This window comes from Apium graveolens, chromosome 1 (genome assembly GCF_009905375.1).
Source record: "Apium graveolens cultivar Ventura chromosome 1, ASM990537v1, whole genome shotgun sequence".
Lineage (NCBI taxonomy): Eukaryota > Viridiplantae > Streptophyta > Magnoliopsida > Apiales > Apiaceae > Apium > Apium graveolens.
In genome coordinates, this window is record NC_133647.1 from 197,105,156 (window position 1) to 197,118,142 (window position 12,987).

General features: G+C 33.1%; 1 protein-coding gene across 3 annotated transcripts; it reads right to left on the bottom strand.

Annotated features, from left to right (window-relative positions):
• Positions 1-5,626: 5,626 nt before the first annotated feature.
• On the bottom strand, positions 5,627-9,392 carry LOC141677087 (putative GPI-anchored protein At5g19250). 3 transcript variants are annotated; one of them, XR_012557330.1, is made up of 3 exons: positions 9,193-9,392; positions 6,461-7,168; positions 5,627-5,826 (listed from the first exon to the last, which is right to left on the bottom strand). XR_012557330.1 is itself a non-coding variant. In XM_074482825.1 (2 exons), exons 1-2 carry the CDS (start codon positions 9,278-9,280, stop codon positions 6,648-6,650), a joined length of 609 nt encoding a protein of 202 aa, XP_074338926.1. In that variant the 5' UTR covers positions 9,281-9,392; the 3' UTR covers positions 6,279-6,647. The 3 variants fall into 3 exon arrangements, 1 of the variants encoding a protein (XP_074338926.1); XR_012557332.1 differs by having other exon boundaries at positions 5,627-5,871; XM_074482825.1 differs by lacking the exon at positions 5,627-5,826 and having other exon boundaries at positions 6,279-7,168.
• Positions 9,393-12,987: the final 3,595 nt, after the last annotated feature.

The window sequence follows — 12,987 nt, forward strand, 5'->3', positions numbered from 1 at the left end:
TTTTTTTCATGACGATGACGAGGGTTCACGATCTCTAAAAAGAACGGTTTAATTATTAATAATTGAATTGTTTATGAAAATGAACGAGCAATCTTCCTAATTAAGCAATAAAAAGGTATGACGTATAAGTGTGCTGAGGTTCTCCTCCTAAATTTCCTTTATAAAAAGTTGTTGTTTTATATATTCAGGGCATGTTTGGCGTTCTCTGTTTCACCTGCTTATTAATTTATAAACCCGCAAGTACTTATCGACGAATGTTTGTCGACCCAACTTATAAGTCAAATTTAGGACTTATACACTGATAAGTTAAATAATAGCCGTGACGTACTTTTTCTCAACTTATTTTGATTTTTCACTTTTTTTATTAACTTTAGCTTTAAAAATATATGTTTGTAAATATTATTTAAATTTAAAATTCATGAATTAAAATAATTATATCTAAGAATTATTTATTTTAATTCATTTAAGTAAAAAAAATCTGACTTTTAAATAAAATTATCCAAATACTTACGTAACTTATAAGTATTTATCTAATTATCACTTATAAATCACGAATTCATTATAAATTATAAGTTATTTTAAGATTTTTCAAACGACCAATTAGGAAATTGCAAACCTTTTTTTTACTCGAACTTTTTTCGGGTGCATTGCGAAGTTATGACCGATGCAAAAGATGAATGCCCGTCACCTGCCTTCTTGTTGGATGAGAAAAAGGAGCAATATAATATGTGAAATGAGGTTAATTCCTAATGATAATTTTTCTAAGTATTTTTTGTAATTTTACTATTTTTTGTTTTTTTTGCAAAAATACGAAATAAACCAAAATCAACCAAATATGTAATTTGTTGAATAAAGTTTTTTTGGTTGATTTGAGGTTGCATATAGTTGCAGAAACTTATTAAAGGTTGCATGCAGTTGATTCCGATTGCCAAAAAAACCATATTTTTGCAAAAAAAATTTGAAAAATAGTATTTTTGTAAATTAAAAAGAATTTTTGAATTTTTTTTAAAAAAGTAACAGTGTTTTTGCCAAAATATTTTTAGCCTTGGGTATTTTTCAAAAAAGCCCAAAATTCAATTACATAATTTATTTGAATTTCAGACAAAATTTGGTTAATTAAATTGAATAATAAAAGTTAAAAGTAAATATATGAAGTTTGAATATCATACACTTTAATTTACACACACTCACAACTCTATCAAAACTCTTGTATTTTGGAACATACTTAGACAGGATTAAATAATTTTTACATTAAAGTTAATTTGACAATCTCTCACATTTTCTTCTTTACGGTCGATCGAAGGACGTAACTGTCTTCTAAAAATCTTGTTCCAACACGAAAAAATAAAAAATAAAAAAGGGCACATCTACCTCATCCAAGCACAAAACTTTAACCGAAAGAATCTTAAAAATAACAAATTTTTAATTCAAATGGATGAAAATACTATTCTAAAAGTGAATGACTGAAAATACCGTTTGAGATACGCATTTGTCATTTGGGTATCCTGTTTTGTATTAGATACGCATTTGTCAATTGAATAAATGTGTATCTCAATGATAATACGAAAAGTAAAAATAAAAATGTGTATTTTTAATAATTTTTTATATACCCAACTTTCAAATACATATTACACTTAGCCAATTACGAAATATGTAACCAAAATAATATTCTCATCCATATATTTTAAAAATTGGTATTTTGAGTAATTTCACCCCAGAATGGATATTTTTAACCATCACCCCGCCATTCTTTTGCTCAACTTACCAACCAACATCATGAATCTTAGAGTGTATGCTTTTGGAAACAAACGAAATTAATGGGGATTCTGATGATCTTTTAAAGTGGAAATTTCCATCATTATCTTATAAACCCAAAAACTTGATCTATATGTTGATGCACCTCAACAACTCTCAATCATCACTGATGCTGTTATGCATGCTCCTTGTTCTCCATTTGTTTCTTAAATTTGTCAACGTTAGAGCATCTCCATTATGATTGGCTAAAATGATATAAAATACTGATTATTTAAATTTTACTGAACCTATTACAGATTGTACTTCAACGGGAGTGGCTATAATGATTGACTATATTTTTAAAAATGGTATGTTAATATTAATTCAAGTTATTATAAATAGAATATTTAATTTTAATATGGTAATAGATTATGTGGAGTTATGTTACAGGTCCCTAATGGTTCAACAAATTTAGCCAATATGATGACCTTAGCTAAAATTTTAACTAAGGGGAATGTCCGAGCAATTTATTTTTACACAATCTCTATACTAATATATATGACATGCCACCTAGATTTTTAGCCAAGGTTTTTTGACCATCGAAAATGCTCTTACTCCGCATTTAACCGACACTTTCTCTTTTGACCAAGTTTAACTAGAATATTTGGCACTAGAAAGTCAAACCGCAACTTACCAGCAAGTCAACAACGTAATATATACACGCACAAACTTGTCCAGTTCCAACTTTTTCGGGTGACAAATCGTGATTTGAAGATTTTTTTTGTCTATGATATTTGTGTGAGTATTTTGGTTGCTGTTTGGTAGACTTCTAGAAGTTCATATAGGAAAAAAGAAAAGAAGTAAAAAAGCCCTTATTTCAATTATCATTTTATATCCATTTCTGTAACATTATATTATTTTGAAATAGTCAATTGAATTAATTTTTTTAACAATTCAGTGTATCCATATCTAAATAAATTAATATAGTTTTTTTTTATGAAAACATCATATTTTTTTATAAATTCATATATACTCCCTCCGTCCCACTGAGATGTTTACGTTACTATTCGGCACACATTTCGAGACTTCTATAAAGTATAATTTCATAATATTTTTTTTTTAATAAAAATTTTATGTTTAAACTTTTATTCAAAATTTTTTTTTTGAAAAAACATTATGAAACTATATTTTATAGAAGTCTCGAAATGCGTGCCGAATAATAACGTAAACATCCCAGTGGGACGGAGGGAGTAAAAATTATCTCAATTTTTTTAATTTAATACAACTAATTTAAATATTATTATTACTATTTGAAGTCTTAAAGTACGATATAAGGAATATGAGAAAAAAAACTATTCCAAAATATCCTAGTGATTCTTTAAATTACTTAAATCCACTAAGACCTTCTTCCAATCTTCGTTCTACGACCTTTGTTGATTCTGAACTTCATTCACGAAGGAACCGGACTTTTGACGGGCCGACCCTTTTTTATGTTTATGCGCCGCTTTACCCTGAAAGGAAAATGAGCTTTGCTCCTCTAGACGTTAGGCGCTCCCGCGAGAAGGAAAAATGATGAGTCCTTTGTTGCATCTGGCACGAGATGATAAAGAGAGAGCTTTGTTTATCGATGAACAGCAGATTGACGGAGCTCTTGCCATTGCTTTGTTTTTCTCTCATTTTCTATTAGCGAGTTCCGACCCTTTTGTTCGAAATTTATTCGTTCGTACCGAACAGAAAGGTAGTGTAAACAACTATTTTATAAGCCTAGAAACGGGGCGTGAGGGCTATTCCAGTAAGAAACCGAGGCTTTGAAGCCTTTCCTGAAGCATAAAACATGAGTTCTTATCGGGGTTAAGCCATCATACATACAAGGTCATAAACAACGGTTTTTAGCCACCAGCGCGTATAACACTCAAGCGAGTCAACTCCCTCTACCAACGATCGATGGATTTATCAATTCACATTGATAGGGGCGCAACATCTTAATGTTGAAAATAGGAAAGAATAGGATTTATGCATCTTTTCCATAATATAAAGCGAGGGAGCACTCTAAAGATAGGTAGATATTTCGGGGGCGGGGACTTAAGAAAGAGGTAAGGTACTCTTCTGAGAATCTTTACATAAAATAAAAATAGCCACTTCTGGCTTGATCCGCTTAACGAAAAGGAACTCTCTAGATTAAGAAAAAAAATCCTTCGTAATTAAGCAACATCCTTTAAGTGAGTTGGGGGTGGCTTTCTATAATAGGGGTGCGCCGGACCACCGATGAATAATAGGTATCCCGCCCCAAGTAGAGTTAGTGAGCCGTGTAATAGGAGACCATTTTGCGCGGTTCGGGGGCACCTGAGTCATCCGCCGGCTCCCGACAGCGTCTTGACCCCTATCCAATTTTTGGGCCAATTTCCCTTTCGTACTACCAAAAAATGAGATTCTTGCCGATTCCGAGTTTGCTGCTCCAACTGTTACCAAACTAACACCTATTCCGTTTAGTACTTCAGGTGCTTCTGTTGCGTATAATGTAAATACCGTAGCGGATCAATTCCAACGAGCCTTTCAAACTCGTACTTTTTGTAATCGACTCTATAGCTTCTTCAATAAACACTTTTTTCGATCAAGTTTTTAATGACTTTCTAGTCAAATCGTTCCTGCGTTTCGGATATGAAGTCAAATAGCATTTTTCCAGTCTGCATATTCGTGGAAATCAATCTCATTTAGAAAGCCTTATCTCTGTGCCTGTTTGACAAATCTTATAAGCCAACTTATTGGTTTATAAGCCCGCAACAGCTTATTGATGAGTGTTTGTCGACCCAACTTATAAGTTCAATTTATAACTTATAAGCTGATAAGTTGAATGTTATTAATGACGTACTTTTTCTCAACTTATTTTTGATTTTTCATTTATTTTATCAATTTTAGTTTTAAAATATATTTTTTTAAATGTTAATCAAACTTAAAATAAAAAAATTAAGATAATATATTTAAAAATTATTTATTTTAGTTCATTTAAATAAAAAAAATCTAACTTATAAGTTAAATTATCCAAACACTTGTATAACTTATAAGTATTTGTCAACTTATCACTTATTATTCACTTATTTCATTTAAGTCATAAGTTACTTATTTTAAGATTTTCCAAACGAGCCCTCTATCTTTCAGCAATTGAACGGGAAGTGTTTTAGGAAAGTGGCGACAAAGTGAAGTTCAGATTTGACCGTTTGAAGCATGGGAGCAGATTACCCAAAAAATACCTAAGAACAATGAAAAAAAAGATATCTCGGTAACGAAAACTATAGGGGGCTGTATTGGCGAGATCCAACGGTGAACAACTGCCCAACAGAAAAACCGCCCCCAAAAGAAAAACCGCCCCCAAAAGAAAAACCGCCTGGAAGTCCGAGGACCTTTAGTACAATACTCTACCCACGAACCAGCAACCTTCGCGCCAAGCTGTTCGGCTGCGTACTCCCCGTCCGCCTATCTCACACTCCCGGAACATATTTCTCTTTTAGATTTCATTTTCCTTTACTGCACCTTTATTTCTTATCTTTAGCTAACCTCTCTTCTTTTTTAACTTTTCTTTTATAATATATATTTGAAAAAAACACTTTCTCTTTCTTCACTTTTTGTAATAATGATATTTTTTAAAAATAAAATATTATATCAGGACTTGATATATAGGATTTGATATATTGTTGGAGGTGAACCGTTAGAGATGCTCTAAAGCAACTAATTTTCTGAATGATACCATTTTTGTTAACAATCTGAATACACAGGTCAAGAACGCTGTTAGATTAGTTTCAAAATGGTCCAGGTTTAAAAAAGGAAAAATAGATTGTGTAAAGGTCGTTTAATCTGTTCTGCAGGTAAACAAGAATATAGTTGCCAAGGCCCATGATTGAGTTTAAATAAGATCTGTAATGGTGAGAGCGATAATTAAGACAGATCAAAGTAGACATGGACATAGAAACAAACTTGAGAATAATCATTTCCTCATTGCCCATTACCAGGTAAGTGTAGTGTTTCTTAACATCCCCGATAAATTCCCGATTAATCCTTAGCTTTTAAGGAACTTGTAGTTGTACACGCAAGGAGAGCCTGCAAGATAGGGGGACTGAGTAAGTCCCGGTCCCTGCCAACGGTCTACATTCACATAAATTTTAGTCAAAAATTTTGAAAAAAATGTAAAATATTTTAGTTCAGGCTGAAAATTATTCGGCCCCCTAAACTATATTCCTAGTTCCGCACATATAATGATGATGAGGACTAGAACTATCTGCCGAGTTCTATGCATTGTATGGGGAGGTAGCAGATATTCTTTATAGATCATTTAAGAACACCCTTAAGTCCTACCACATCCTTATATTTTCCTTTACACGAAATGTTGGAACTTTCAGGATCTGATAAATGCATTGTATGTGTGCCCTGGCTGGTTTCACAGTCCTTTTCAAGACTCCCAGTAAACATAACCGTGCATGTATATGTGCCTTGTGCTTCGGTCAGAACATGTGTGTGTGCCGAAATTGAAAATTTACAGAAGACAACTGAACTTGTGAAAGAATCAAGAAACATTTTAACAAAACAAAACAAGCGGGAGGAAATACAACAGGAAAATAACCACCATCAATATGCTAAAAAAAGTATGCTCAAGTTTTACCTCAAAACAGCATATCACATTCAAAAGATAGAAACTGAAAGATATAAAACAACTCCGAATGAAATTCAGCTAAACCTGGGTAGATTGATGCAGACAGGAACAGGAAGAGCTTCAAGTCCATGTTTTCGTGATAGTAGGCTCTAGGTTGCCCCAGTAACTGATTTATTCACTCCCCGAAAAAGTAAACCTGTTAGAAGACGATAAAACTCCAGCTATAGTTAATTACCCGGCCCTCCACTAGAAAATGTTGAAATTCACTCACTTAATACACTCCAATTAGGAAGAAAATTCCCAATACTACAGATAGCAAAGGTTGAAATGGACTCATTTTTGTTACGAAGTTGGAGACTGGAACAGAGGAACCAGTGGCAAAATTCCCGGTTGGAGTATCTGTGGTCAATATAACAACAATCCAGTTGTCATCAGCGCCAATCCCGATTCCAGTGTATTTTGTATCATTGAGAGAGTTTGAATACTGAGAACGTGTGTAGTTGGAGAGGACAATATCCTGAGCTAGGTTAGGAACACAAGCAGGCAGTATGACACCATCCCTTGTAGTGGTGACATTCAATTTGCATTTGTTTAGAAGGTTTGGAAAGTCCGAAAAATTAGGCTCGGTTCCAGGTACAGTGTTGGAGCCAGTGGTGTTCGTACAAGGCTGATTCTTAAACTGCTCTGCAACTTCCTCCGCGAGGCACTCGGCCTTGTCATTGTTTGTCAGAGTTGGCAAATTTAAACTGGTCCTATAGCTGTTGATGCCTTGAAGAAGCTTGTCTTCCTCATCTGTATAGGAATGGTCAACATTAACAACTTGAATTGAATGGTTAAGAACAAAATTACAACCAGCAACACCTATAACCTTTCGAAACCATAGTCAAACAAAAAATCGCAAGGACAACACAATTTTGCTTTCAAGCTTCTAAAAATCGAAGAAGCGAAGTAGGGCTGAACATTCGGTCGTTTCGGTGCAAAACAGGTTCAAACCGAATAGTCATTTATTCATGGACCGAACCGAAGTTGTATTATGGACCTGACCAAACCGAACCGAGAAAATTCGGTTTGGTTCGGTTTTGAACAGAACGGGCCAATTTTTTTTTTAAAAAAGGAAAATTGTATTAAAAGTTAAACCAAAAATTATAAAATCTAAAACATAATCAAAATAATGTGATATATAGAGTTTTAAGAGTGTATATATATAATTACAAATTAAAAACTATGAATATAATTTTTAAGATATATATAAAATGTATGTAATATAAAATCATACTAATTATTATTTGGTTTATTTGGTCTATTCGGTCCGGACCAAGATATTTTTTAAAAGAACCGGACCGAAATTTATTCCGGTCCATTCAATCCGGACCAAATAAACTGAATTTCTAAAAAACCAGGACCTAACCGAACCGAACCGAATTAGCCAGTTCGGTTCGATTTCGGTTCGGTTTTGATCAGCCCTAGCAGGAAGTCCTATGTTTTCTTAAAATCTGTTAGCCTACTTTTAAATTACACAAACATGTATACTGCGGACCAGGTATTATATCTGCATGTTTGAAGCACAATCTCAATCACATTAAGCCACATAAGAAATCACCTCAAATAGTTAAGTTGGAACACTTTATTACGAAGAAATTGTTTAACCATAATTGTTACGTTGATCAATTAAGCACTAATTACTGCAAAATGTCAATTACGCACTGTGCAGCCTAAACTTCATCCAGTACCGTTGGTCAATTGCTACTAATAGTTTTATGTTTACACGAAGAACAAAGTGCAGATTATAGAGCAACACGTGGCCTACTACTAACCACATTTACCCCAGCTCATAATCATGTGAGCAACATAAAGTTAAGTGAGGGACCCCCTTTGACATAAAGAAGGGTGTTCCTCAATTTATGGTCATTAGGGTGTTCGATAGAAGTCTCCCCTCTGCAACTCCAATACGCACATATTGTTGAAAGAAATGGCATAATGTTAAACTGTAGCCCTAAAACCCGATTATATATATATCGACAGCCTAAGTTCAGTAAGACAATTGAACAGACTGATTATGTACACTTCTCGCCACCCAACTTTACATCCATTAAAAGAAAATTGATAATAAAGTGAGGGGGATCGAACAGCATGTAGGCAGAATTACCCAACAGATCTAAGTTCCACTAGAACATTCACTTCCTAATTAGACAACCCCTCTCCCTCACCTCCCCCGCCCCAGCTCAAGAACTTCTAATCCATCTTCACTCTTCAGATTACCATAATATGTTACTTTGATTATTACTAAGATATTCAACTTCAGAAGCTAAATCCATTAGGCACAGAATATGTCGTACAGATGTTAATTCCAAATGCAATATTTCTTGAAGATTCTAGTAAGCAACACATTGTTTCTTATCAAGTAGCTATACATACACACACAATCAGTAATAAAAAGGTAAAATAGATCTCAATCCCAGATGTGACAAATCTTTCAGCTCCAAATCTCTCTCTCTCTCTCTCTCTCTCTCCCTCCCTCCCTCTTCCTCTCTCTCCCCCTCTCTCTCCCTCCCCCCCTCTCTCTCAAACAAATCAGATCCAAGTCCAAAAAACATCTTCCCTAACCAAAACAAACACATCCCATCTCAAAACCCCCCAACCAAACTCACCCTTTTACCAAAACCCAAATCCTAAACTCTCCCAACTCCATTCAAACCATCACAACTCAAAAAAACCTATTCCCAACTTACAAAACACTCCAAAACAAGAACACCCACAAAGCAAAATAACAACACATAACCACAAAAACATAATAAAGATCAAGAAAAGAGACATACCATTATCATCACAATTAACAGTGTGATGAACACACACAAGCGAGAAAAGAATGAAAGAGAGATAAAAGTATCTTTGAAAGCACGCCATTCTTGATGATTCTGACAAATTTGAAACTGAAGATGCCTTGAACTTAAAGTGAGTTGTGTTTTATAGAAGAAAAGAGCACCTCGGCAACTGCTATATACTCCGTATTAAAGTACAACAAAAATAAAAATTGTTCTTAGATATGCTTTAGTTTTGTTTACGGACAAGTGACACGCGGCAACATGTCTGTGTTTGCTTCAAGACTCGAGAGATCCCCAACCGACTTCAATAAATGTCCGTGTTTTTGTTTTTATTTTCTTAAACAAGAAAATAATTTGTTTTCGTGTACAAAATACTGTTATAAAAATTGAAAATCGGAGAATATCGGTTAAGAAACTGACTTGAAATTAATACATAATTGAAGATTAATCGGAGTAAAACTCAGATATATTATAATATTAGATTAAATTAAATAACAAGCTTCTTGATTTTTGATAAATTTTCTAATTTTTATTACTTTCGAAAATTATACAGAATTAAAGATTAATCGGAGTAAAAATCAGATATATTATAATATTAGATTAAGTTAAATAACAAGTTTCTTGATTTTTGATAAATTGTCTAATTTTTATTACTTCCGAAAATTAAAATCCGTTTGAAATTAGGACTCCCCGTCAAAAAAAAATAATAATAGTCATTTAAGATAACAACATGAATTTACTTTTTGAATTTTACCAAATTTAAGTAACAATAATATTCGAAGTTATTTTTTGATGTATCTAAAATATGTATTAAAATTTTTTAATGTTCATAACCGTAATTTTTTACTTTTTGGACGTTTATTTTTTTGTAAAACAAATTAAGAAGTTTAGATGTTGAATCCGAATATTGTTAGACTCGAGTTTATTTTGATTAAAAAAGTTGGTTCGAGTTTCGGTTCGATCTAGTTCAATTTTAATCTTTAAATTCGGTGCGTAACAAATTTAATATGTTCAACTCAATTTGAAAACTCATACCAATTTTACCAAAAATTGATAAAAACTCGAATATAAATATTTCAGCGGGAGTTTTACTAGATTAATTATATAAATATTTAATATTTATATAAAAATATATTTATAAAAGATAAATTAAAACTAATGAAAGTTTGACAAAACTCACAAATTTTACGCGTTATTAAAAGTAGTTTGAATTTCGAGTTTGATTTTACAAAGTAAACAAGTATTTGGTATTCGACTCAACAATAATTAGGTCAAATTTGAATAATTTAGGAATTCAAATTATTTACAAATGATTTGACTCATTCATGGTAGTCGTTATACGAGGGAGGTTCTCTTGCCGTCTTTGTCTACAGCTTGGAAATGTATTGTAGATGTATATCATAGTTAGACCTGAAAATATTGGTATAAGAAACGTGGATACAGTATGAAACGATACCAATAATTAGTATTTGAGTTCAAAAATTTGATACACGAACACGAACGAACACGAAAAAATATGAATAATATATGACACGAAACGAAAATATACGGGATAAATAAATAATTATTTTTTAAAAAAAATATAATATACACACATATATATATATATAAACTAAATACCAAATGTGAATTTTATCTATTCAAAATAATATATACTCCCTCCGTCCCTCCAAAATGTTTACATTTGAGTGGGGCGTGAAGTTTAAGAAAAATGATAAAATAGTGGAGGAAAGTTAAAAAAGTGAGTAAAGTAGTGGGACCGATTAATATTTATATGTATAAAGTGGGTATAGTGGAGAGAAGTAGTGGATGTATTTATTTTAAAAATTATAAAAACCTTACCATTTTTGGAAAGTTTTGAAATATAAACTGTTATTTCTAGAGAACTAACAATGAGATTTACAGAAGGGGGGTTGAATGTAAATCTCAAAACTTTTTCAAGTTTTGAGCAGTTTATAAAGACTGTGTGTTCAAGATGAACAAGTGTGTGAATTGCTTTAAGCTGATACAGACAGATATATATTCAAACACAAATGTAAAGAACACAATAAACCTTTAAAAACTTTTCTGGTGGATTTGTTGTTCCACCAGAGATGGTATTTCAGAAATTCTGTGATCTAAGAATTTGATCACAGCTGCATCCTAGTACAAACTAGATAATTTTTCTCTCAAGATTTTTCTAAACAGTTCTGGAAAAATTCTTATCTAATTACTAGCTACTACTTGGTTTATATATTACCAAGTTTACAAGTGAAGACATGGATATATAAAATAATAAAGTAAGATCTCCACTTGTTTCTTCTCCAGTTCACTCCAGTACTTTGTTGACTTAATGACTCTTTATACTAGAGTAGAACGGCTGCTTTTTCTGATGTTCCTGAAATTAGGCTGCCACATTTCAGTTATCTCTGTTCACCCACGTGCCTCTGTTTGTAGGTACAACTACCACTTATCAACGGTTAATCAACAGAACATCCGTTGAAGCTTTCATCCGTTGATTCACTCATCCGTTGAAGGATGTTATCCGTTGAAGCTTTAGAGACATCCGTTGAAGCTTAGCTTCTCATCCGTTGAAGGTCTTTAAATCATCCGTTGATACCACTTCATTTATACAAAATTACAAGGCATGAAATATTTACAATTGGCCTTCCTATCTGCATATCTTCTAGTAGTCAACATGACTCATAGTTTCTCTCAACTTCTAAGAATTACATCTTAAATACAGAGACTGAAATATGCTACAACACTAGACTTATTTCTAAGTAAAGCTACACCATCAACGGATAGCCAAAGTGGTCTTATCCGTTGAGGCTACAGACACTGAATTTCTACTTAAGTGTTTTGTTAAACATATCATCAAACTAATGCACATATATTCCTAACAATCTCCCCCTATTTATGTCTATAAGAATTGTAGGCATAAATTCAGGGTTAACTTGATGATAACAAAACACTTAACAGATATATGAATTGAAACTAAGTAGAAATTTGAAAATGCTGCAAAAATGTATGTACTAGGAGGAAATTGAAGATTTACAGTATTTCCAAGGATACTCCTTTAGCCTGAGCAAATCATCTTTTTCTTCTTTGTTCCCTGGTTTTCTTTCCTAGCCCTTTGTCATTTTCCTCAATTTGGAGTTGGAGTTGTCTGAAGAATTCAGCTTCATCTTCAACACTGATATCCAACTTAGATTGCATTTCCTTGAGAGTTTCATTGCTGGCAATCTTGAGTTGGTCTTCAAGTCTGAAAAATCTTCTGACTCCTTTATCATCTCTAAATTCCATCAACCAATGAGGTGATTTGTGAATTGTAATTCCCCTTTCTTGAATGAGTAAATTCCTGGGTAAAGCATTGGGCTCCCTCCAAGTTTTCCTTATATTGGCAATCTTGTTGAGAATTTCAGTCTTGGCAGTTCTGGTAAAGCCAGAATCCTTTTGTATAGCTGAAAAGACTCTAATCAAGGTAGAGTAGCCTTCATTCAGAATCCTGTGGAGAGGCCATGTTCTTTCCCCGGCTCCTTTGTATCTGAACACTAATCTCTCTGGTAGCTGTCTGTAAGCAGCTATTCCTCTTACATCCTCCAGCTCATCAAGATAGAGTTCAATGTCTGAAATTTCTTTTATGTCACAGATGTGAACATAATCATCTTTAGAAATGGATGACTTAGGCTTAGGCTTTTGTTTTTGAGTGAATTTCTTAGAGGTTATGGGAGGTGTAGATTTGGGTTTTCTTTTCTGTTTCTTTGGTAGTGGAAGAGTGGTTAGAAAGGTAGGCAATTTGATGGTGTC